The 26,340-nt window shown below is 36.0% G+C and overlaps 1 protein-coding gene across 8 annotated transcripts in view; it reads right to left on the bottom strand.

The window, feature by feature from the left end:
• TASP1 (taspase 1) overlaps nucleotides 1-26,340 on the bottom strand; it is a 249,191-nt gene that overhangs the window by 78,629 nt on the left and 144,222 nt on the right. For all 8 annotated transcript variants that reach the window (XR_012519292.1, XM_074406223.1, XM_074406225.1 and 5 more), the window contains one exon: nucleotides 12,726-12,836. Coding sequence is in view for 7 of the 8 variants with exons in the window: in XM_074406223.1 (XP_074262324.1) it covers nucleotides 12,726-12,836 (111 nt within the window). In the remaining variant the exon portion in view is untranslated. The remainder of the gene's footprint in view (nucleotides 1-12,725; nucleotides 12,837-26,340) is intronic.

Here is a 26,340-nt window from a genome sequence, read left to right as displayed (position 1 = left end):
AAAACCTGTAAAATCTTATTTTGAGCAGCTATATCACAAAATAAGACTTGTGTACCTTTATTTTGGCACTGATGAGAGCAAACATGCGAAGAATCTGTAAACTCCAGTTTTGATCACCTTATACAAATATAATTATGTAAGTTCTGTTTAAAATAAAAAAGCCACTTCTGGCTGGGCGTGGTGGTTCACACCTGTAATCCCAGCACTTTGGGAGGTCGAGTCAGGAAGATCTCAAGGTCAGGAGATCAAGACCAGTCTGGCCAACATGGTGAAACCCTGTCTCTACTAAAAATACAAAAATTAGCTGGGCGTGGTGGCATGTCCCTGTAATCCCAGCTCCTCAGGAGGCTGAGGCAGAGGCTGCAGTAAGCTGAGATCGCACCACTGTACTCTACCCTGGGTGAAAGAGCAAGACTCCATCTCAAAAAAAAAAAAAAAAAAAAGCCAAAAAAGCAACTTCGTTATTCATCATCAGAGACTGCAATCAGGACATCATACTACTAAAATGTGGACATGACTATCTCATGAAGAACAGCAGCGACAGCTCACATGTGTATAGAATTTTCTCAGCTGTTATATACCTAATCTCACTTTATCCATAGTAACTTTGTAAGGTAGGCAAAGCAGGCCTGTCTGTGCTTTTTTAAGCCACAGAAATGACTTCAAAAGAAAAGTAAAGTGTGTTCAAGAAACATTAATACTACTTTTTAAAGTCAGTTTTCCTATGGCTTTTTAAAGTTTCAAATCATCAGGGAAGCTGAAAACGTAATACCATGAAGATTTATATACTCTTCACCTAGATTCTCATATTAACATTTTGCTACATTTGTATTTTCTCATAGATATAGAGATTGAAATTAACATACACACATACACACAAATACTTTTTTTTCCTGAGGCACTTGCAAGTAATTGTCAAACATTGTAACCCTTCATCCTAAATGAAGACCTGAACAAGGACATTCTCCTGCCTAAACCACAATAATATTATCATGCCTAAGACTATAAATAGTAATTCAAAATTCCACCTAAACCATTAAAATTTCTTTAACCATCTTTAAAATGTCTTCCTAAAAAACACAATCAGAAGCTAATTACTCCCAAATTATCTTGTTTAAAGTATCACTGTTTCAAAATTATTTGACCAAAGCAGCTAATTTTTACCTATAGCACTGGTTGTCTGTCAATTGGTACTTGGGTTGGATTCTTTAAATATTGACTTCTATATTAATAACACAGTCATGTGTTTTGCATCTTTGTCTCTAAATATTACAGAATATAAGAAGCTCTTTGGAATTGTACATATTTTACAATAAAAAAAAAGAAAAAGAAGGGAAGAAAGATAAGCAAGATTATTTTTGACCTTTTAAAAAAAAAGGTCCCCTAAACACACACACACACACACACACACACACACACACACACACACACACACACACACATCTGGGCGCGGTGGCTCACGCCTATATTCCCAGCACTTTGGGAGGCCGAGGCAGGTGGATCACCTGAGGTCAGGAGTTCAAGACCAGCCTGGCCAACATTGTGAAACCTCAACTCTACTAAAAATACAAACAGTTAGCCAGATATGGTGGTGCATGCCTGTAATCCCAGCTACTTTGGAGGCTGAGACAGGAGAATTGCTTGAACCCAGGAGGCAGAGTTGCAGTGAGCTGAGGTCACACCACTGCACTCCAGCCTGAGCAACAAAGTGAAACTCCATCTCAAAAAAAACCCAAAACAAAAAAAACAAACACACACACAAACTTACAGCAAACACATTCAAAATTTTCCTAACAAATACAATTACAGAATTTCTAATCACAAATTCAAATAAAGGCTGCTGCTTGATTTCATTTAAGTAGTTTAAATGACTAGAAATCTTGCTACTTAAAGATACTCTGAGCTTACCCAATCTGAAACTAAAAATCAACTCAGAAGTACAGTAAAATACCAGAAAATTACTAATGTCATTAAGCCTCAGACAGACTATTTGAGAAGCACTCATCATAAGCTGCCCCCTGTAGATGCTAATGAATGGGCAGGGTTTTATCACATTCATAAAAGGTTAAGATAACATTGTTTAATATACTTCATTCTTCCCTCATGAATATGTGGTTTCCATGGGCTCAAAAGTCATAGTTATTTTCAAATATCTGATAGGTTTTAAAAACTGTGATTATAATGAGGGGAAGCAACTTCACAACTATAAAATAATTCTAAATTATGTTATGAGCATTATAATAATTATGGATTTATTCACCTAATTAACAGAATGCAGCTGAGGCCCTATTCAAACTAATCAGTCAATATACTGTACAACTCAACCTTCAGAGTCATATGATTTAATTTCCCTTTGCTTCTTCCAATGTTATAATTATATACTTTGAGTTACTGTAACTAATATTAGTGGTTTTCCCCATATGCTTACAAACTAAAGGAACAGACAAAAAGCTTTTTGATCACCTAATCAGTACCCTTAGGAGAAAAAAACAATTGCTAATATGAAAACAAGGATTTCTGGGTTTTTTCCTGCATGAAATAAAACAAATTCCTTGTATGGTTTAAATTATATCCTAATAGTTCATAAACATCTTTTAACATAAAACTCAATAAAGTACCAACTGTGAATAGTTCAGCAGCTCCCAACTGTGGAATGGTACCAACCTTTACAACCAAGTCCGTGGTCCCCCAAACTGATAACTTTTAAAATCAAATAAACCAGTAACAAAACAAAAGTTCTTTTTAACATAACGTGAGACTGTTTACGGAGTCTGGGAGTTTGGTTTTTTGTTTTGCCTTTGTTACTAGTATGCTTATTTGCTTTCCAACCAAATAATGTTATAAAATTATTTCCAGTTATCAAAATTTAGTAGTTGTTTTAAATGGCTTTTTGGTTTGGTTCCCCAAAGGCCTGGGTGAAGAATACATCTGTGGTTGATACAATCATTATCTGCTACTTAAAAGGCTCTAAGTGTACAAAATATATGAAATTTCCAGGCTCTAGAAGGCTTTCATGCAAACAGGAAACCTTAGCCACAGGGAGAAAACCAACTTCTATTTTGAAAGCCCCAAATCCAAGAAGTTATTCTCTTGCTGCCAGCTACCCATTTCGACTAATTCTGATAAGTCCATCTTATTAGTCTGCTGCTGATCAATATTGTTAGTAATTTAATGCAGTAACAAAATTGTTTCTTTTTCTTATTTGTAAGAAGAAAGGAAGAAGAGAAAAATAATTGGACTTCCCACACACACTGACTCAGTATCATCCCAAGATTAAAAAATCATCCACCATATCAAAGAAGGTAACTTCTAGGTTCTTTGGAAATTGTGATGGTTGTTTTTCATAATCAACGTGTACTGAAAAAAAATCAAATGTAGGTGTTAATTCAATGTAACATGCAGATGAACTATTTATTTTCAAATGACAGTTGTCTGGGTCAATAAATGTGATTTTTTTTTTTTAAAGACAGTATCTTGCTCTGTCACCCAGGCTGGAATGTAGTGGCATGATCTCTGCTCACTGAAACCTCTGCCTCCTGCTTTCAAGCCATTCTCTTGCCTCAGCCTCCCAAGTAGCTGGGACTACAGGCACCTGACATCACCCCTGGCTAATTTTTGTATTTTTAGTAGAAACAGGGTTTTGCCATGTTGGCCAGGCTGGTCTCGAACTCCTGACCTCAAATGAACCTGCCTTGCCTTGGCTTCTAAATGTGATCTTTAATCATCCATTCTACCCAGATGGGAAAAAGTCTTACATGTCTATCACCTTCAATAATTCCACTGAGGATTATCTATCTATTCTTCAACCTTCTGACATTCCTACACAAACTTTCTGCATCTTGTTTCAAATGAGTTATTTCTTAAGCCTCAATTTAAAAAGGGGTAGGGAAGACACTCTGAGAGATACTTGAGAGCTCACCATAACAACACCCCAGAAAGGAGCAAGCAAAAGGCACTGAATTCTACCATGAGCTTCCTAATTCTACCATGAGCTTCTTGATAGCTCTTACAAAGCCACATTCATTTTCTAAGTGACTGTCATCCTTATAGAAATTTCCCATCTTTTCTTTTTCCTTTTATTCCCAATCCACCTACTCACTTAAATGCATTCTATACATTTTATAAAACTTCTATACACTTAAAAATATTATGGGATTATACTTACGTATCTTATATCACAAAGAAAGAAAAATATGATTTTATTTTTCAACTTTGTGACCTCCTGTAAGATGTAGTCTACTTGAAGGAAAAAGAAGATAAAACACAAGGTATACTACTTGTACACATTTTAGAAGTTAAGTTGCTGGATGTCAGTCACCTACTGACAAGATGATTTGGAGTCTAAAGCATCTAACTTGTCCCTTTCTTCATCGGAAATGATGAAGTTCTTTTCTTACTCTGCCACTACACAAACTTCAGAGTTGACCTATACCCTCTTAATGCCCAAACCCAAAAGCTTTTTCTGCATAGTTTTTCACATCTCTAAATACATAGCAATCCTTTCAGTTATACAAAAGAAAAAAAAAATCCCTTCTATCTCTGGCTTCCAAATCACAAGTATCCTATTCTCTTCCCTCATTCTTTCTCTCTTTTCTATATCCTTCAAAGGATACTCTTTTTCTAGCAATGGGGTTTAAAAATAATAGTCAAAATCTCTGCTCTCCTAGAGTTTATGCCCTGCTTAAGGAGACAGACAATAATAACAAGTAAATATAGAATAAATCAAGAAGGGTTACATAGAAACATAAACCAGAATAGGAGGGCAGGAAGAGGAGTAAAATTTTAGGTAGGGTGGATAGGAAAGCTTCTTTGAAAAAATGACATGTGAGCAGATCAGGCCTCTCAGCTGAATCCTGCATATAGAAGTACCATAAATTGTGATGACAACCCCAAAGTCTCAAATCCCCTCTCAAGGTCTAGCCCCACATATAACAACAGTCATTTCTGCAAATACCTCTATACCAACATGGTCAAACCCATTCTCTTTACATATCCAATGTTTCATATATGACATTCCTATAATTTCTGACTGGCAGGTAATACCAAGTCCTTCAGAATCAAAACTTCAGCTATTCTGGTGCCTCTTTTCGCACACCTGTGACATTCTATCAGCCACTGAGCCCCAGAGATTCTCTTTGAGAGTCTTTAGTACATGATCCTTTCTATCCAACTAATTCTGCTTCTCTAATTGCCACTGACTACAAATCAGTACCTCATCTCCAAGGTCTCCTCACTCCAATCCATCCCACATCTTAGAATAAAACTCTATTGCCAAAAGCCTTATGTGACTGTTCAATATATTAAGTCCAATTGTTTGTTTGCTTTTTCACTTGTAATTGTACCACTCTTGACTACACTCTACCTGTTAAATTAGATAACTTGCTGATCATAAAACAAACCCCAAGATTTTCCCTCCTGAAGACACTTCATTCATGACTCTTTCCTTGGTCTACCAGATATGACACCTTGCTCTGCTTCTTTTGAACTCTTCAACTTTTCCTACTTTACCGTATTAAGAGTTTATGGGCCAGGCATGGTGACTCATGACTGTAATCCCAGCACTTTGGGAGGTAGAATCAGGAGGATTACTGGAGCTCAGGAGTTCAAGACCAGCCTGGGCAACATACTGAGACCCTGTCTCCACACAAAAATTAAAACTTCAGCTGGATGTGGTAGTAAGTGCCTAAAGTTCTAGCTACTTAGAAGGTTGAGACACAAAGATGGCTAGAGCCCTAGAGTTTTCAGTTACAGTGAGCTATGATAGTGCTACTGCACTCCAGCCTGCATGACAGAGGGAGACCTAGTCTTAAAAAGAAATAAGAATAGAAAAGGAGTTTAACTATTAAGGTTTTAATTTTTTTATTTCAGTGGTTTGGGGTTACATGAATACATTCTTTAAGTGCTTATTTCTGGTATTTTAGTGAACCTGTCACCTAAGCAGTATATACTGTGCCCAATATGTAGTCTTTTATCCCTCACTCCCCTCCCAACCTTCTCCCATGAGTCCTCAAAGTCTGTTATATCACTCTTATGCCTTTGTGTCCTCACAGCTTAGCTCCTATACAAATGAGAATATATGTTTGGTTTTCTATTCTTGAGTTACTTCACTTAGAATAATGGCCTCCAGCCCCATCCAAGTGTCTGTAAAAGATATTATTTCATTCTTTTTTATGGTTGAGCAGTATTCCATAGTGTGTATACACCACATTTCGTTTATTCACTAGTCAGTGGGTACTAAAGTTGGCTCCATATCTTTGCAATTAAAAATTTTGCTCCTATAAATTTGTATGTGCATGTGTCTTCTTCATATGACTTACTTTCCTTTGGGTAGCTACTCAGTAGTGAGATTGCTGGATCAAATGGTAGTTCTACTTTTAGATCTTTAAGGAATCTCCATACTGTTTTCCATAATGGTTGCACAAATTTACATTCCCACCAGCAGTGTAAAAGTGTTCTCTTTACATTACACCCATGCCGACATTTATTGTTTTTTGACGGTCATTCTTGCAGGAGTAAGGTTGCATCTCACTGTGGTTTTAATTTGCATTTCCCTAATGATTAGTGATGTTGGGCATTTTTTTCATGTCTCTTGGCTGTATATCTATCTTCTTTGCATTAATGTCTATTCATGTTCTTTGTCTACTTTTAGATAGGATTTTTTTTTCTTGATTTGTTTGAAAAAGTAAAACATAGAGCAAAATTATAATACTATAATCCACATAGAATTTTCCAACAATAGTCACAAAGACTGTAGGTTGATGAGATTAGATTCGTTCAGACATTCAAAGAAAAGAAGGAGAAGTCATTGTCACAGATAACATTTTACCAATCATTGTACTTAGTAATAAACAGAAACCAGCTAAAAAAAATGTACTATTAGTTGTTAAGTCCTAAACAGGAAGCTCTAATGCCACCCCACGTTCACATACCACATATGCAGCCAAGGTTTACATCAAAAAGAATAATTCACAAAACCAAGTTCGTTTAAAAATAACCATGAAGAGGAAAAGTCACATCTGAATCACTGAAAGAGGCTTTATATGTGTATATGTGTATAATCTTTTAAAAGAACAACTAAAAAGGAAACTACTTATTTCTTCCCCCACTTAACTAAGCATTCAGTCTATAATCAGCTGGTTAACATGAAGTATTATTAAGGCACTATTTTTACAGTACCCATTTTTATGAGTTTTGTGTGTTACATGAAGGGTGGTTTTTAAAGAAATGTGCAGATAAGTTATTCTTTTTTATGCTTCCAATATTAAGTCAAACCAAAGCCCTGATCTTGGCATAAGGTAATGCAAGTGGAAACAAAGACATTTCAATCTCGGAAGCCTTTCAATTTTACTTCATTCAGTCTATCACATTAAATTCTTGTTTATCAAAAATAGATTTAAACAAACTCTATATTTAAGATGGTTACAGAGTTTGTTTCAAATTGCAGTAAGAGAAAAAAAAATCTTTATTTTAGTAAGTTATTGGCTACTTTAGGAAAAATACCTAAAGACAAATTATTAAAACCATAAGTAACAATGGTTGAGCCTAGTTACAATGATTTAAAATTCATGGTCTGGAACCACAGTTATTTTTGCATCGACCTAACACGTGTCCACGCAAGGAAAATCATGATACAAAAAGGATAACTGCACTCATATGTTTATCACAGCACTATTCATAATAGCAAAGATATGGAATCAACTGAAGTATACATCAACAGATGACTAGACACAGAAAATGTGATATACACACACGCACACACATATAAACACACACACACACACACACACACACACACACACACACAGAGGAATACTACTCAGCCACAAAAAAGAATGAAATCATGTATTCTGGAGCAACATGGATGGAGCTGGAGGCCATTATCTTAAACGAAACAACTCACAAACAGGAAATCAAATACAAAATATTATCACCTGTAAGTGGGAGCTAAATAATGTGCACACATGGACATAGAGTGTGGAATAATACAGCGTGGAGATCCAAAAGGGTAGGAGAGTTGGGGGAAATGAGGGATGAGAACTTACATAAAGGGTACAATGTACATTATTCAGGTGAAGGGTACACTGAAAGCTGAGACTTCACCACTACACAATACATCCACGTAGCAAAACTGCCCTTGTACCCTTTAAATTTTTACCAAAAACAGTGAACTTAGATTAATTGTAAATATATATTCCAAACTCTAGAGCAACCACTAAAAAATATAAAACTGATAACGCTAAAAAAAGACAGAAAATGGAATCATATAAAATGTTTAGTTAAAAGAATATAAAGAAGCATTTATATGCAGTAAAATGATACAGACAAAATTTACAGACAAATCTCTTTCAGTAGAGGAATCAATAAATTATGGAACCATGAAATATTTGACTATAAAACTATGTATACTGATATATTAAGAGCATTAAGTTATGGTAAGTGGAAAGTATACTGCAAAAAATACAGTATACTCTTCTATATGACTGTTTAAAATGAAGGAAGAAAGAAAAAAAAGGGAGGAAGGCAGGAAGGGAGGAAGGCAGGAAAGGAGTAAGGGAAAGCCATAAATACACACACCAAACTGTGAGCAGTGGTTCTTTCTGGCAGGAGAAATGACTCTCAGAATGAATGAAAAGGAGTTACTGGACCTGATTATTACATAAAATTTTTCTACATATGCATTGTAATGAGAAGCCCTAGATATATTATTTATACAAATCTTTTTTTAAAAAAGAAAAAACAAAGTAAGTAAAAGGGAAGGATATCATGGTTTCCACAAAACAAAGAAAGTGGTTGCAAGCTTATTTTCATCATTGGCTGAAAGGGTTTCAACCAAATCATATCAAATAGAAACTTGAGATCCACCATTAACCGTTTTAATTTATAATTTCATTTAATGACTAATTTGATTTATAACTATTTTTTTTTTTTTTTTTGAGACAGAGTTTTTGCTCTGTTGCCCAGGCTGGAGTGCAGTTGCACGATCTTGACTCATTGCAACTTCTGCCTTCTAGATTAAAGTGATTCTCCTGCCTCAGCCTCCCAAAGAGCTGGGATTACACATGCCGGCCACCATGCCTGGCTAATTTTTGTATTTTTAGTAGAGACAAGATTTCACCATGTTGGCCAGGCTGGTCTTGAACTCCTGACCTCAGGTGATTCACCCGCCTCGGCCTCCCAAAGTGCCAAGATTAGAGGTCACAGCACCCAGCCTACAACTATTCTTCATACAAGTAGTTTAGTTTGGCTTGTGAACTAAACCAAGGACCAAACAATTTTGGAGCTGGAAGGAATTTTAGGAACCATCCAGATCTGTCCCCTTCTTTTACATATGAGAAAATTAAGAGTAAAGAGATCTGTCCTAAAACAGACAACTAATTAAACCATCTGTGTGTTAAAAGAGAAAAAAACCTCCTTGCCTCTAGTCTAGTCCTGATAAATCCAATTTACTTCCTTCCATTTACCTTGTAAATATCATCTGTGCTTCCTAAGTAGTTCCTGAAATTTTTCCTTTTTCAATCCCATTTCCAAATTATCTGATTGAAAAGAATTTCACATTTATGGGCTGAATTCAGCAGAGACAACATAGAACTTAGCATGGCGAAGGCATTCAGAAACTGCTTCTTATCTAACATTCCTGCTTTTATTCCTAATAAAACTGCTGAAGCAACTTGTTATATCCAATGAGACAGACACAAAGTTCGGAGTGGAAAAACTGTCTTGACTCCCAGAACATTGTTCTTCTGTATTTCTTACCATTTTACCTTTTATTTTTTATTTTTTAAATAAAAGGCAGTGTGTTCTTGCACAACAAACACCCACGGGCTAACAAGATGACCATGGGAAGTCATGGAACTCTTGCAAACTAAGTTTCAGCTATTAAAGGAACAGGGTCAATTAAGTGAACTCTGACATTTCTTGCTCTTTTCCACAAGTCTGGAATTTCTAAGATGGGGCTCACTATTTATTAGGTAATGGCATAATCCCAGTGGCAAGATGAAATACTGCAGTCCAACTCATGAACAGTTTTATAGAGTTATACAAAGCAACAGAAAAGAGTAGAGTGCAGGAACTCCTTAGCATAAACCCAAACTGGGAGAAGTAGAACTAGCTAATCTGTAGCTTTAGACTCAATAAAGTACTCTGGATCACTCTTCACAACCATAAAATTACCATGTGCCATAATTACACATCCATCACAGTGTTTCTAGGAAATGAATGTTTTTATTTTTTATTTTTTGTGGGTACATAGCAGGTATATATCTACATGGGGTACATGAGATGTTTTGATACAGGAATGCAATGTGAAATAATCATACCATCTACTCTAGGGTATCCATCCCCTCAAGCTTTTGGTCCTTTGTGTTACAAATAATCCAATTACATTCTTTTAGTTATTTTAAAATGTATAATTAAGTTATTATTGGCCACAGTCACCCTGTTGTGCTATCAAATAGTAGGTCTTACTCATTCTATTTTTTCGTACCTCTTAAGCATCCCCACCTCCTGCCAAGTCCTCCAGTACCTTTCTCAGCCTCTAGCAACCATCCTACTTTCTATGTTCCTGAGTTCAATTGTTTTGACTTTTAGATCCCACAAATACGTGAGAACATGTGACATTTATCTTTCTGTGCCTGGCTTATTTCACTTAACATAATGATTTCCCCCAGTTCCATCCATGTTGTTGTAAATGACAAGATCTCATTCTTTTTTATGGCTGCATAGTACTCCATTGTGTATATATGATACATTTTCTTTATTTATTCATCTGCTAGACACTTGGGTTGCTTCCAAATCTTGGCTATTGTGAATAGTGCTGTAACAAACATGGGAGTGCAAGTATCCCTTCAATATGTCTTTTCCCTTCTTTTGGGGATATACATATGAGGGGGATTGTTGGATCACATGGTAGCTCTATTTTTAGTTTTTTGAGGAACCTCCAAACTGTTCTCCATAGTGGTTGTACTAATTTACATTCCCACCAACAGTGTACCAGGTTTTTCTTTTTTCTGCATCGTCACCAGAATTTGTGATTGCCTGTCTTTTGGATATAAGCCATTTTAACTGCAGTGAGATAATATTTCATTGTAGTTTTGATTTGCCATTTCTCTGATGAGCAATAATGTTGAGCACTTTTTCATATGCCTGTTTGCTTAAGTCTTCATTTGAGAAATGTCTGTTCAGATGTTTTGCCCATTGTTTGATCAGATTATTAGTTTGCAAGAGTTCTAAAAATAATAAAATTTTAGTATTGTTTTTTCCTATAGAGTTTTTTGGACTCCTTTTATATTCTGGTTACTAATCCTTTGTCAGATGGATAGTTTGCAAATATTTTCCCATTCTATGAGTTGTCTCTTCATTTTGTTGATGTTTCCTTTGCTACAGAGAAGCTTTTTAACTTGTTGTCATCTCTTCCGTCCATTTTTGATTTGGTTGCCTATGCTTGTAGGGTATTACTCATGTAATTTTGCCCAGATCAGTGTTCTAGAGATTTTCCCCAATGTTTTCTTGTAGGAGTTTCATAGTATGGGATCTTAGATTTAAGTATTTAATCCATTTTGATTTGATTTTTACATATGGTGAGAGATAGGAGTCTAGTTTCATTCTTCTGCATATGGATATCCAGTTTTCCCAGAAGCATTTATTGAAGAGATTTTTTCCAGAGCGTATGTTCTTGACACCTTTGTGGAACATGACTTTTCTGTAGGTGTGTGGATTTGTTTCTGGATTCTCTACGCTGTTCTGTTGGTCTATGTGTCTGTTTTTATGCCAGTCCCATGCCATTTTGGTTACTATAGTATAATCTGAAGTTATATAATGTGATTCCTCCAGTGTTGTTATTTTTGCTTAGGATAGCTTTAGCTATTCCAGGTCTTTTGTGGTTCCACATAAATTTTAGGATTGTTTTTTTCTATTTTGGAAGAACATCATTTGTATTTTGATAGTGATTACACTGAATCTTTAGATTGCCTTGGGTAGTATGGACATTTTAACAGTATTGATTCTTCCAATCCATAATCACGAAGTATTTTCCCATTTTTGGTGTCCTCTTCAATTTCGTTCATTAGTGTTTTATAGTTTTAATTATAGAGATCTTTCTAGGTAGTGAACTTCTGATGAACATCTACTTTTCTACTCTTTCTGTGCCTGGCTTATTTCACTTAACATAATTCCTTCTCATTAACATTCTGAGAATGCATCTAATAACTAATAACTATTATGTAAATAATATATGCTATTAAGCCAAAGAATCTGGTTTTCCTTTAAAACAGCATTCAACAATGGTAATTGTTAAAACAAAATAATAAAACTTAAGTCTGATTCTGATATATTTGAGGACATAGTAACATGAATATAATCAACCTTTTTCTGATAAATCACTAGAGATAGACCTTAAATGCCTATTCATGCCTCATTTCTCAGCTCACATTTTGCCACTGGGCAATTCTTATTAACATACAGTTATATATTTATCCCACTATATATCACTGTAAGCCTTGTCGGTGTCTTATAGCTTGGGAATTAGCTCAGTTATATGGAAGATTTCATTCTGTACTGGCAATTGTGGTGGAATTTCTTTTCACAGTCAATTTTAAACGTGGGTCTTTCTCTTTGCTAGGCCCTAGAGGTAGGTGTAGAAATACAAATGGAGTACCTGACACACAGTGCTTATAGCAGCGAAATAATCTATATTTAGAAGAATGTAACCTTCTTAATGTTATACTTACTGATAAACTTGTTTTGCATAGTCTCCAACAGGGCTTGGTGAGCATCTTCAGCTTGTAAAGCATGTGAACATTCTCTAGCCAGTATGGTGCGCACAAGATGCTCTCCACATCCTAGAAATCCAAAGAAACCAACAGTTGAAGAAAATCAGCACAGAACACCCTGCTTATTTCAATAGCTTTAGAACACGCTTATGCATCATTTAAGAGAGTAGTTAGCTTGGAAAATAATTCAGTGAGGGATGAAATGACTTCCATGAGCAATCTGGTACTTTTAGTAAAAGAGATTCAGAAGAAACTACACACAAAGTTTATCAACCAAAAACAAACCAATACAAATTAATATGATACATAGTTCTCTATTTAGCTAATATGTATTACGACTGGTGTTAGGCACTAATGAAAAAAATCCTCCTAAAAATATTATATGTAATTGTTAAACCACATTGGTGCATTTCAATATATACTCATTGCCACAAATACTATCAGTTCATAGAAGTATGAATTTTTTTTTTTTTTAGAAATTGCCAGATATTTGCCAGAAATGGCTTCCCTGTAGTTTTTGGTAAAGAGCAAATGTAAACATCTTTCAGGATCTAAATATATATTTGTTAATGAATATCTATACTTAAAGGCAGATCTAAATACATAATTCAATATATAACTCTGTGGCATTTACTATTCAGTAAATTTTTGCAATACTGTTTTTATAATTGTGAAAAAGATGACAATAAAGCTAACAGAAAGAAACCATGTTTGACACTTACTATGTACACTGTGCTAAGTTCATGAAGCACCATAAACTTAAATTCCCTTTGTGCACATATTTGATGTTGAACAGTGAAATGTTATACTTTAAGACAATAACAATTGCTAGGAAATTGGCATATTATAAACTAAATGAATGTTCAGAAGGTTATCTACACATGCCTAAAGTCAAACAGCTAAACCACATGAAGTTAACATTACATCATACACAATGTATATCAGAAATTCCCTGTAAATTCCTGTATCCTGTTGTGATACAGGAATTTACTAATGATTGATCTTTTTACCAAGAGACTTTTAAAATTAGTACTTATATTCTCTGACATTGGTCATCTTTAACAAGGAGTCATGACACCAAAGCTTATTCTCCTGTAGGTTCCATTTAAAGAAAAGTTTGACTTCTGTGGTTTTACCTACAAAATCCCAAGGTTTCTTAGAATATGCTGCCATAGAGCTAAAGTATGATTCAAAGGCAAACAGTTACACTCTTTAACCACTAATATTAGAAATAAGTCTTTCGGGCCGGGTGCAGTGGCTCAAGCCTGTAATCCCAGCACTTTTGGAGGCTGAGGCGGTTGGATCACGAGGTCAAGAGATCGAGACCATCCTGGTCAACATGGTGAAACCCTGTCTCTACTAAAAATACAAAAAATAAGCTGGGCATGGTGGCGTGTGCCTGTAATCCAAGCTACTCAGGAGGCTGAGAGGCAGGAGAATTGCCTGAACCCAGGAGGCGGAGGTTGCGGTGAGCCGAGATCGTGCCATTGCACTCCAGCCTGGGTAACAAGAGTGAAACTCCGCCTCAAAAAAAAAAAAAAGAAAAAAGAAATAAGTCTGTCATTATATCCTCTTTCTGTCCTTACTTATCCAAGTAAGAATATGTGTATGTTTTTACAACTTAGTAGAAAACATGGACTATAAAAGACCTGACAAAAAACCTAGAAGTGAAAAATACCAAGTTCTTAAAGAACAAAAAATATGCACTTATTTAGTATCAATAAGCATGACAAATGAATGGATTAAAACACATAATAAATTCATAACTCATGTTTTTAAAAGCATTGATCACCTTTGGAGGATGGATGAAACCAATTCACTATTCTGAAAGCTGATAAAAGAAAACAAGCAAGCATGTTTCTTTCCTTCTTATAGGAACTATATACCAGAGTAACCAAACAATTTATGAAGGAATATTTTCTCTATAGAAGTATCCCAGATAATAAATGAAAAAAGAAATTAACAGAATTGGGATATAATCATTTGCAACCCATAATGTAGTAATTGATAGAGGCAATCAACAGTGGCTGCTAATATCACAGAAAGATACCAAACACTATGTATCTCTTGAGAAAATCATACCTATGTAGTCTTGTCCACTGCCCCAAAAAACTATACTTGAATCAGATTAGGCCTATAAATACAGTTATCAATTTCCTGAAATAAAGAACATCTGCAAAAAAAACCGCTACAGTTACATAATACTTTATGACAAAACACTGGTTCTCCCTAGGATCAGAAGCAGGGCAATGGTGTCTGCTTTCATCACTTCTCTTCACAATGTACTGGAGATTTCAGCCATTGTAATAAGGCAAAGGGGGAAAAAGGCATAAAGAGCAGAAAGGAAGAAGTAAAACTGTCTCTATGCACAGATGATATAATTGTCTATGCAGAAAATCCCAAGGGATCTACAAAACAACTATTAGAGGTATCTCTCCATATTCTTCCTGTCTGATTAGTCTAGGACAAAGATTGGCAGAAGACACCTGCCTGGTACTTACCAGTCCTCAAAATATGAACCTGACCTTCATTTCTTTCCCCATCCATTCATTTGCCAGGCTGTTACTGAGTCACAACTCTTTGGTAAGCCCAGAGTACACAGCACTTAACAAGGGTGCTACTACATACTGTCAGACGTCCCCAGAAGTGTCAGACCTCTGCTTGGTTACTTAGCATTCACTTAACTGTCATTCTGGCCAGTCCTGATGTCAATGCCCTGATTGTGTATTCTACATACCAACCTCAAGGGTTCATATAAAAACCTTGGATTCAGCAGGAATCCTGGACATTCCCATGACTTTAGGAATGCCAGTCTCTATGGCCAGGTCATTTCAGATTAATCCTAACCCTTATTCCAGCCCCAGTTCACTCTTTCCCAGTATGTTTCCTGTTGCTGAGAATTCAGCATGTCCCATGCTCAAACACTTCTGTATTAGAATACATATCTTCTCTTGTGGGTATACCCAAACTGTCAAAACCCATACTGACCCCCAACTTCAACACACACATATATACAACCATAAGGAAGAATAAGTAATAGCAAAAAACAAACAAACAAACAAACAAACAAACAAAAAATACTATCATTTCAAGAAGTAAAAGTAATTAGACAGAGGTTGAAAAAAAATTATAAAAGGCCAAATAGTAAACATTTTAGGCTTTGAATGCTACATGTAATATCTATCTATCAAATCTTCTTAATTTTTTGCAACAAGTCTTAACAACAAAAAAATCATTCTTAGCTCATGAGCTATACAAAAACAGGCCCACAGGTCATAGTTTGCTTATCCCTGAAAAATAACAAACTGTAACACAGTAAGAAAAAGAAAGGGAACCTAGAATGATAGAGAAAAAGAAAATGAGGAATTAAAAGGCCCAGAGCGTAAAATGATAATGCACTTAGGCATTTTGAAAGAGATAAAAGAAAGGAGAAGAAAACACTAATATCTGAATAATGAGTAAGAATTTTCCAGAATTTAAGTTATTAAACTAAAGTTCCACATAAAGTTCCAAAAAAGGGGAATAAAAATTAAAATCCATCATTAGTTGTATCATTATGAAGCCCTGGACCAAAGACAACAAGAAAATATTTAAAAATTAACCAAAAAGTGAAAAAAAATCACCTATAAAAAAATTCAAAAATTTTAAACTGATAACTGAGTATCTCCAAGCAACAAGACAAGCCACAAGACTAATATCTTAAAGATGCTACGGTAAAAAAAACAAACAGAAAAAAACACTGTCAACCTGGAATCAGTTAAACTAGTATTCTAGAGTAAGGGTGAATAGAGACAGTTTCAGACGTGTGAAGACAAATTCATTTCTTAGAGATTTTAACTCCCAGCTCACTTTTACTCTGCCCAACACTACTACTTGTCATCATTCTTACTGAATTTAATATTAATCTAGATGATTCTCCCAATATCTTGGTTTCTAGGTATTCTGATATTATCTCCTCCAGTTATCCACACTACCTGATAAACTCACTCCCATCTTTAGCAGTAATATGAACTCCTGAGTGACCTCAATCGCAATCATCTCACTTCTATCTTTCTAGCTCCCTCTAACTCCAACATTCCCTCCGTCTCACCAAAAACTGCCATCCATTAATTCTGCTGCCTTTTAACTATTCCTCAACCCACTCAGGTCCTCACCTCTATTCTTATCCAACTAAAATTTCATGCTTCATTAACTTACATCCATTCCCTTACTTCTGAAAGCCTCCCTGTTTCTCTCACTTCATCAAACATGTCTGGCAAAAGCCCACCCTGGAGTAACGTCAGAATAGCTATTCTGGGCTGCAAAAACAATACCCAAATCTCAGTGGCTTTAAATATAATTCTCATTAATGTTATAGGTCATACTTGCATCACCTAAAGATCTGCTTCACACACTCACTCACTCAAACCTAAGCAAAAAGAACAAACCTATGCAGAGACTCCATCACCTGTAAATGCACTACCTGAATCACATACCCTCCACAAGAACAAGAGGGCCACCCTGCTGTTCCAGAGGGCTGTTTTACCACGTTAGGCTGAAAGTGACAAATATCATCACCATTTCAGTCCACTAGTCAGAAAAAGCTACATGTTCTTAGGCAACCACGAGGGGCCTGTGAAATATGGGGGGATAAATGGATCTTCAGAGAGCATTAAGTTGAATGTCTGCCATATCTGACTAAATACAACTTTCCATGCCTGCACTTGCATAGCTAAGCATGAGGCACAGCAGCGTGACTGAGGGGTGACATGCCTGAGCATCAAGGCCCCACCATGGCCACTGAGTGGGATAAATTTTTAAATAATAATAATAATAACAAACCACATACTTTGAGGAAGGCAGGAGAGAAAGGACAGACCTGAAAACCAAAGGGTGCTATTTGGTAGCCTGCCTAAACCCAGTCTCTTCCCATGCATCTTGTTGCATGAGATTTTTTAAATTTAACTTTAAATTTTAAAAACTTTCCTCTTTAGTCACTGCAATTAGTTCTATTTTTAAAGAGATGAATTCCTATCATAAATAATATAAAATTATTACTTTACCATTTTTAAAGTATACAATTCAGTGGCATTAAGTACATTCACACTGTTGTATACTCATTAGCACCATCTATCTCCATAACTTTTTTATATTTCCGAATAGAAACTCTAAGTATGCATATACCATGTGTTTTTTATTCATTCATCTGTCAATGAATATATGGGGCCAAATGCATTCTTAATCTGTATATGTGGCTCTTTGCTGGTGATTGAGAATGGTTCAGAAAACTTTACACTGAAATATTACGACTTCTACCTACTTTCTCCAGTTCAAACATGCAACTTTATGTTGATTCCAACAATTTTTGATAAGTTCATGTACATATATTTATCAGATGCCATTAGCAGCGATACACGAAAAAGATCATTTGATCTGAGAATATTTATTTTAACCGACCTTTTGGTGGGAGTGGGGGGAACCCAAGATATATTTAATTGCTTCCAACTACAGAATTTCTTTTTAGGTCATTTGAATAAAAAAAGAATAATTTGATTAAATAGTTTATATTGTCTAAAAAATGGAGTCCTGCATATTTATCATTCTTTTAGAATAACCACTTTCCTCAATCATGTGACATCACTTCAGTGAAGCCACCTTTAAATCATCTGTTTGTGGATTTCTCTCAATCTAGAAAAAGTTAGCAAAACCCCAAGGAAACGAGAAGAGTTAATAAAGTATCTTTATTTTCCTGTCATCTAAATCTTTCCAACAATGCCATTACTTCTCTAGTGAATACATTAGCTTACATTACAAAAAGCTTATGTATCTTTAGGAGAAATCTGAGATTTCTGGGTCAAGCAGCAGGGTCTTTTTTAAGAAGACACCTTGTACATTTTATTTACTCCATTCATTCATTCTCACTTTCTCACCTCCTTTCCTCCCTCTCCCTGCACCACCCTGTCTGTGTCTTACACACACATCCCTACCTGAAGGCCTACATAGGATAAGGGTTAATAGTATTTATTCTGCAGTCAGACTCGTGTTTGAATCCAGTGGGGTGACTTTGGGAGTCTTTATCAAGGGCTCAGTTTCCCTAACTGTAAAATGGGGAATGAGATACCAACTACCTCACAGGGTTGTTTTGAGGACAAAATGAGAAAATTCACATTTAGCATGGAATTGGGCACAGAGTAAACACTTAATAAATACTACAAAGAGGATAATAGCCATCTTAAGAAAAGTTTTATATTACTTTCATGCCCTTCATCTTATTCTCTGTATGCTCCTTCTATTAAAACAAGGTGATTCCCAGCTGGCATGACAATCATCACTGAGAGAGCCTAAAATAGAATTTGAAAGTTTATCCTTTGCCTTGTAATTAATTCTAAATGAAGGCTATTGCTTCAAATCAAGCTAAGTCTTCACACAGGGTAAAAATGACCACCTGAGTAAACCTTCCATTATCAAAACAAAACAGATAGTATGATAAAGATTTATTTTAGTCTGGCAGGAAACATTTTAACTGGTTATCTAGAAAATGTGGATTATGCTTGATTTTTCTTATTTACTCCCTTTATTTTCCACAGTATTTATAATAAATACCTATTTTTTTCTCCAACAGGTTTATTGCCCGACTTACCATTACACTCCTGCTTTTCACAGTATTTTTCCTTTAAGGCAAGTTAGCAAAGGGCAAAACAAAGTTTCCCATAATGGGATTTGGCCCCATTCACTTCACTGGTCCTGTATCTTGAGTACATGAGTTGATCAGAGTGAACACGAACAGATGCCATGGGTGTTTTATGTCACCTGACCTTCATCAAACATTTATAATTATTTTTTAACTTCAGCCCTAGTGATAGACGCATCCTTCAAAACAAGATAATTAAATATAGGTAATGTGACAGCCCCACAAAATCATATTTTCAAATTATGTTTTAGTTCCAAAAGGTAAAAGTAACAAAAAACTCAAATGCTTTTGCAACAAGAATAGAGAAACATCAAAATTTATCAACTCTTGGCTAACATATAAGATATATCTTCATTGCATTTCTAGATTATTTTCAATCTCTTTTGTCTTTATCTCATGTAGAAGTAGCAGCAGTATTGGGATGAGCCACATTATTGCAGAATGAAAATAAAAGACCTTTATGTGTCCAGTTATTAACGTAGTGTTCTAATGGTTGAGGATGATAATATAATTGCTCCACAGGACCTCAAAATAAGATTAGGATTTTACAATCTCACAGATCTTATCCTTGCAGAATTTCTGTCTTCTAAACCACTCTCGCCTCAATTCTAATACAAAGAGCCCCAGAGGGGAAAAAAGTGAAGTTGCATTCACAGGAGAGACACAACACATATCCCTAGGCAGCCTCCTACAAAAGCACAGGCTCAACAATAACAAAAGCTCACATTCAGTACCCCTGGCACATCATCTCCAAGGATTACTGATGATTTTGAAGTATTTATGTCATCTTATAAATGCTGCCATTCACTCTCACTGTGGCTAGTGGGCATCTGAAAAATCTTTCAACACATCCCCTGTTAGAAGTCCACAGGGAATAAGAAATAAGAAAGGGCCTTTCCAAATTTAAAAGGAAACATTTGGTACTTCAGTTTCCAGTATTGCAACATCTCTTTTTCAACAAAGGAATTTATTACACAGTACGTCACCTTTTCCCTGTCAAAAGATTTACTGCCAATTTTGGAGTTAGGTTACTCCTGGTTTTTAAGCCTGTCTTGTGAAATTAAAGAGAGAGCTACCTTAAAAGTGATAGGACACACATGACTTTAGTCTTCACAGTGTCCTTGTGGTTATCAAACCTGGATATTATTTTCCCTGTATTATACACAAGGGAAAAACATAAGGAGCTTCATAATGATATGGAATAAGTGGTGAAGATGTCTAATCCAGTCACGTCTTAACGTTATAGCTCACCAACACACATTTAGCGTTTCCCAAATATTGAGTTCTCTGTAATCCGTAACTTGTCTCATACTTTGGATATTTATTGTAATCTATCAAAAACAACTCAGGCTTTTCCACTTTTTCTGTGATAAATAATAACCAAAAGAAAAACCAATTTTATAATTATATCATAGAGCTACCCAGGATGTGATTGATATATGCATTACTGTTTCATAATTATTTTTAATATAGAGAAATATAATAGTTAGGATTAAACACAGATATCTACAGCACGGTGCTAGACATATAGTTCATATACTAAGTGCTTTATATATATTAGTTTTTATCACTATTGCCAATTTTACTGAGAGGATTTAACCAAATCACAAACCCACACAAAATCCCAACTGTCCAAGTAGCTCCATAAATGGGAAAAGTTCCAGTTTTAGGGATCCAAATACTTTCATAGATTAAAACCCTTTTGAAAAAAAACTAAAACATATCAAAGCAAACAAACAAAAAAAACTCTTCAACAAATATGAGTAGGGAACACCCTTCATCCAATCTACAAAGTCAGAGGAAGTCTGCAGTTCTCAAAACTTCAGCCATTCTTTCTATTCCTTGCTCCTCTGAGTGTCTCTGTGAGGGAGCTGCCAGAGGAGACTGACATTTCAATCAGTGGATTGGGAGAGGAAGACCCACCCTCAGTGGGGGTAGGCACCATCCAATTGGCTGCCAGCAAAGCAAAAACAAAGGAGGTGGAAGAAGGTGGAATAACTTTGCTTCCTGGGTCTTCTGGCTTTTCCCTTTCCCATACTGGATGCTTCCTCCTGCCCCTCCTGCCTTTGGACATCAGACTCCAGGTTCTTCAGCCTTTGGATTCTTGGACTTAACACTAGTGGTTTGCTGGGGGCTCTTGGGCCTATTGCCACAGACTGAAGGCTGCACTGTCAGCTTCCCTGGTTTTGAGGCTTTCGGACTCAGACTCAGTCACTACTGCATTCTTTCTTGCAGATGGCCTATCGTGGGACTTCACCTAGTAATCATGTGAGCCAGGTCTCCCTAATAAACTCCCTTTCATATATACAAATATCCTATAAGTTCTGTCCCTCTGGAGAACCCTAATATACACCTCAGTGTAGAAATTTACCCAATATTCATTTTGAGTGTGAATATAGATGATAAGGCAGAACTTTGCTTTCTGTTCTAAATTATTTAAATTTAGTTATCTAAACTACAGCACTCTAATTAGAGCATCAGGGACAAATAAACCCAGGGAAGGGGGAAAAAAATCAGAGGCAACCACCACCAGTAAAAGTGGTATTCTTACCTATGGTGGTACCCCTAAGATTGCATCATTATATTGTATTTATCTGGGAAACAGAGCATATGTATAAGCATTAGATTTATCCACACCTTAGAACTTCATTAGGAAAGTAGCCATAAAAGAAGCAACACTGTTTGTATGCTCAGTTCACACTCTTGTCAATCTTCTATCTGGATTCTTATTCCATTAGAGAGAGGGATCACATATGAGGAGAACCAGCTCTGGCTGTAGAACCTGAAATGAGTCACTTATGACATCCATGCTTCAGTTTCCTCACTTGAAAAACTAAATGGCTTAGGTTTAATAGTTTTATATTCCCCACAAAACAAAATATTTACACCTGAATGTCCTTTTAGAACTTTAATAACTTGCTGGTTAAAATTTAGTTAAGAGGCTTGCAATAGGCAGATGACTTATGGAAAAACTCTTTTTAAAAGCTGTTCATTAATGAAAAAATACACTTAGATTAAATTCAACTGTAGAAAACTTAACTTTTTAGTGAGAAAGCGTCACTGACTCACTGATTCCCTATTAAATAATCAACTACTGTATATCTGAAGCTTTACAATTAAGTTGCAAGGAAAGTACTATTACCTCCCCACTTGACAAACAAGAAAAGTGATTTGGAAGAACTAAGATTCTAAGATCCAAGTATCGTGACTCCTAGTGACATGCTTATTTCCTACCAGTCAGTCACTGAAGAAACGAGGCTAATATCATCACATGAATAAAGGAGACACAAACAAAGAAAACCCAAAGCTCCAAAAATCTGAGACCATGGACAAGATCACAGTAATAATTATCTGCAAATGAGTAGCACAATAGGTTCCGATACTAACACTTAGGACTGTAGACAGCCCCCAATTTTAACCAGAAAGTCCTATAAATAGTAAGTCACCAAACACATCTCAAAAAAATAAAACTAAAGATTTTATTTTGCCTCTAAGCCATGGTATGCATAATGTGCATTTCATAAGCCAAAAAAAAAAAAAAAAAAAAAGCCCAATGCAGTTATAAACATCTACAAATATGTAGATGTCATGTAAAATAAATATTTCACTATATGCATTGATTATATATGTGGTATAAAGCCCACAAACAGAAAGAACATAAGCAAGATAGTTATATTACACCATAAATTTAACCTATAACTACTAAGCCAGCCATATATATTAAATATTTAATAATTTCCTTAATGACTTAAAATTTAGAAGTGATTTATGGGGGTGATTTTGATCTCTTTAAAAGCTGAAAAGGAAGGCTGAGCTGATGTTATTTCTCAGTAAATTTCTCTGTACAAAGGAGAGGCAATATAAACCATTTTATCAGTTTTAAAGCTGTGCCCAAAGTTTAAAACCAACATTCAGTATTTAGAGGCCAAATAAAGTACCATGGAAAGAAGTCTTAAATCTTCTCACCAGTCACTGCGTATCCCTTTCTCTACCCAATACAGTATCAAGGGAAGTTTTGAGGGTAGGGAAAGACACAACTGTTATGAAAGAGGAAAGAGAAAATGGTAATCATATTTTATTCTACACATCTGGGTAGAACTTAAGGAATATCAATACAGAAATTGTCCAAAAGCTATCTTACCACCAACTAGAAAAATTATCAGATAAAAAAAGCAGACAGAAGAAGAAAGGGGCAAAATACAGGAAGGCCACCTCAAATGAGTTACATAACAAAAGACAAACAGACAATACAAAATTTGGGACTCTTCAAGGTTTTCATTTGACACTTACTGAGAAATAATACCAGGAAAAGAAGGAAATACATCAACTTGTATTACTTGTTAAGTTTATTTATTTAATTTATTTTAGCCAGCAAGTTAATCTACAAGCTTATTTAAAATTACCTAAGATTGTGCTTCCTAATCTCCCTAGGTTATGAGAAAAAGACATATCTTTGACTAAAATTTTTCATATAGTCTCAGGTAATTCACAGAATGTCCCTCAAAAACCCATGTACAGATTCCATAGGATCTACAAATCCCAAATTAAGATACCACACAGCTATAATTTTATTTAAAAATCGTAAGTCTATGGTTTTGAAACTGTAGGCTAAGGTTTCCATTTGATTTTGATTTTTTTTTTTTCTTGAAATGGAGTCTTGCTCTATCATTCAGGCTGGAGTGCACTGGTGCCATCTCAGCTCACTACAACCTCTGCCTCCCAGGTTCAAGCCATTCTCCTACCTCAATTTCCTGAGTAGCTGGGATACAGGTACCTGCCATTATGCCTGGTTAATTTTTGTATTTTAAGTAGAGACGGGGTTTCACCATGTTGACCAGGCTGGTCTTGAACTCCTGTCCTCATGATCCGCCCTCTTCAGCCTCCCAAAGTGCTGGGATTACAGGAATGAGCCACTGCGCCTGGCCTGATTTTGATTTTTAATACTGCTGCTGGAATAACGAACTCCATGTTTCAAAGGCAACAGTGACACTATCAAAGCCTAGAGGCTAACATGGAAATTGCAGTGAAAATTTGGAAACTAGATTATTATGTTAAAATCACATTTCCTATTTAAAAAAAAAAAAAAAAAAAAAAAAAGAGAAGGAGGATCATTGGAGAAATGACTGGTTCTGGGTTCCTGGGTCTGGTGAAAGATGTATCAAAGAGGAGTCTGAGGCACCTTGTTCTACCTAAAACCAAGGAAATTACCAAAGATAATCAGGTCAAAGATTACAGAACCCAACCAAAAGGGGCTTCGTTGCCAAAAGATGGACAATTCTACCAGCTAAAATAATGGTTCTAAATCCTCTAATATGTCTCACAGGCCTCCAAAACAGATCCCTGAAATTTCCACTTCTAGTTTGGATGGAGAACTTGCAAGAGTCCATCACTCCAACCGTAATAACAATAGCAAGTCACAGTCTTTCTGAAACTCAGAAAGACGAAAATGCACAAATGTCTCAAGGAACATAATTCCTGAAAGAGATAAGCCTTTCTTATGAGAAAACAGAGGCATGGACTCTTTAATTCCCAAGGAAGCAGTGGAAAAAGAATAAATGCTGTAGATGAGGATAAAAAACTAGTTGAACTTTAATAAACTTTAAATGACCACATGTGTGCTAACATGATTAACTGGAATCAAAAGAAATCCCATACACTAAACATGGCTGAATCCATTCATCAACTCTTTCCTGCAGGTCATCACTAATAGCTTCAAAAACGTGGGGTAGAGCAGGAGAGCTGAAAGATATCCACACTTTGAGGTGCACAAGTCCTTTGGCAAGTGAAAAGCAGCAGCATTCTGAAGTGTGGTGACAAAATAGGACAGCTGAAGGAGAAGAGCCAATCTGGATGCACAGAGCCTTCACCTACTGCAAGGCAGCAGCCACCAAACAATGGGAAGAGTAAAAAAGAGCTGGATAAATCCCTCAGAAGCACACTGGATCTTACCTCAGAGCACTGTAACTATCCTCCAACGTGTGAGAGCAGAGTGGTAAGACAAAGGAAGATCTCACAGATAGGTGAAAGTAAAAATCACTCCAGTGACCCAATAATCTGAAAGCTGGGCTGTAAAAGACCAAGAGCAAGAGAAAAAGAAGTTCCCCTGTGATTCCTAAAGCTGACAACTGGTCTATAAATAGATAAAGAGATATCTGGAGTTTTGCTTTTGCTGGGATTCCAGTCTTTGCTGAATGATAAGATTCGACACTCCCATCAAATTATCTTATGTTGGCTGGGCATGGTGGCTCACATCTGTAATCCCAGCAATTTGGGAGGCCGAGGCAGGCAGATCACGAGGACAGGAGTTCCAGACCAGCTGGCCAACATAGTGAAACTCTGTCCCTATTAAAAATACAAAAAATTAGCCAGGCATGGTGGCACATGCCTGTAGTACCAGCTACTCGGGAGGCTGAGGCAGGAGAATTGCTTGAACTCAGCAGGCGGAGGTTGCAGTTAGCCGAGATCATGCCACGGCACTCCAGCCTGGATGACAGAGCAAGACTTCATCTCAAGAAAAAAAAAAAATCTTAACCCGGCATATGAAAACAAAAAAGAGCCCAAAGAGCCAGAGCAATCCTAAGCAAAAAAGAAGACAGCTGGAGGCATCACATTATCTGACTTCAAATTATACTACAAGGCTACAATAACCAAAACATCATGGTACTGGTACAAAACAGACACATAGACCAGTGGAACAGAATAGAAAACTCAGAAATAAAGCCATACACCTACAACCATCTGATCTTTAACAAACAGAACAAAAATTAGCAATGAAAAAAGGACTCTCTTTTTAATAAATGGTGCTGGGATAACTGGTTAGCCATATGAAGAAGAATGAAATTGGACCCCTACCTTCCACAAAATACAAAAATTAACTCAAGGTGGATTAAAAATTTAAGTGTA

The sequence above is a fragment of the Saimiri boliviensis genome, chromosome 9 (assembly GCF_048565385.1).
Source record: "Saimiri boliviensis isolate mSaiBol1 chromosome 9, mSaiBol1.pri, whole genome shotgun sequence".
NCBI classification, from domain to species: Eukaryota; Metazoa; Chordata; class Mammalia; order Primates; family Cebidae; genus Saimiri; species Saimiri boliviensis.
Note: the sequence above shows the minus strand (reverse complement) of the source record. Positions and strands in the feature narration are given on the sequence as shown.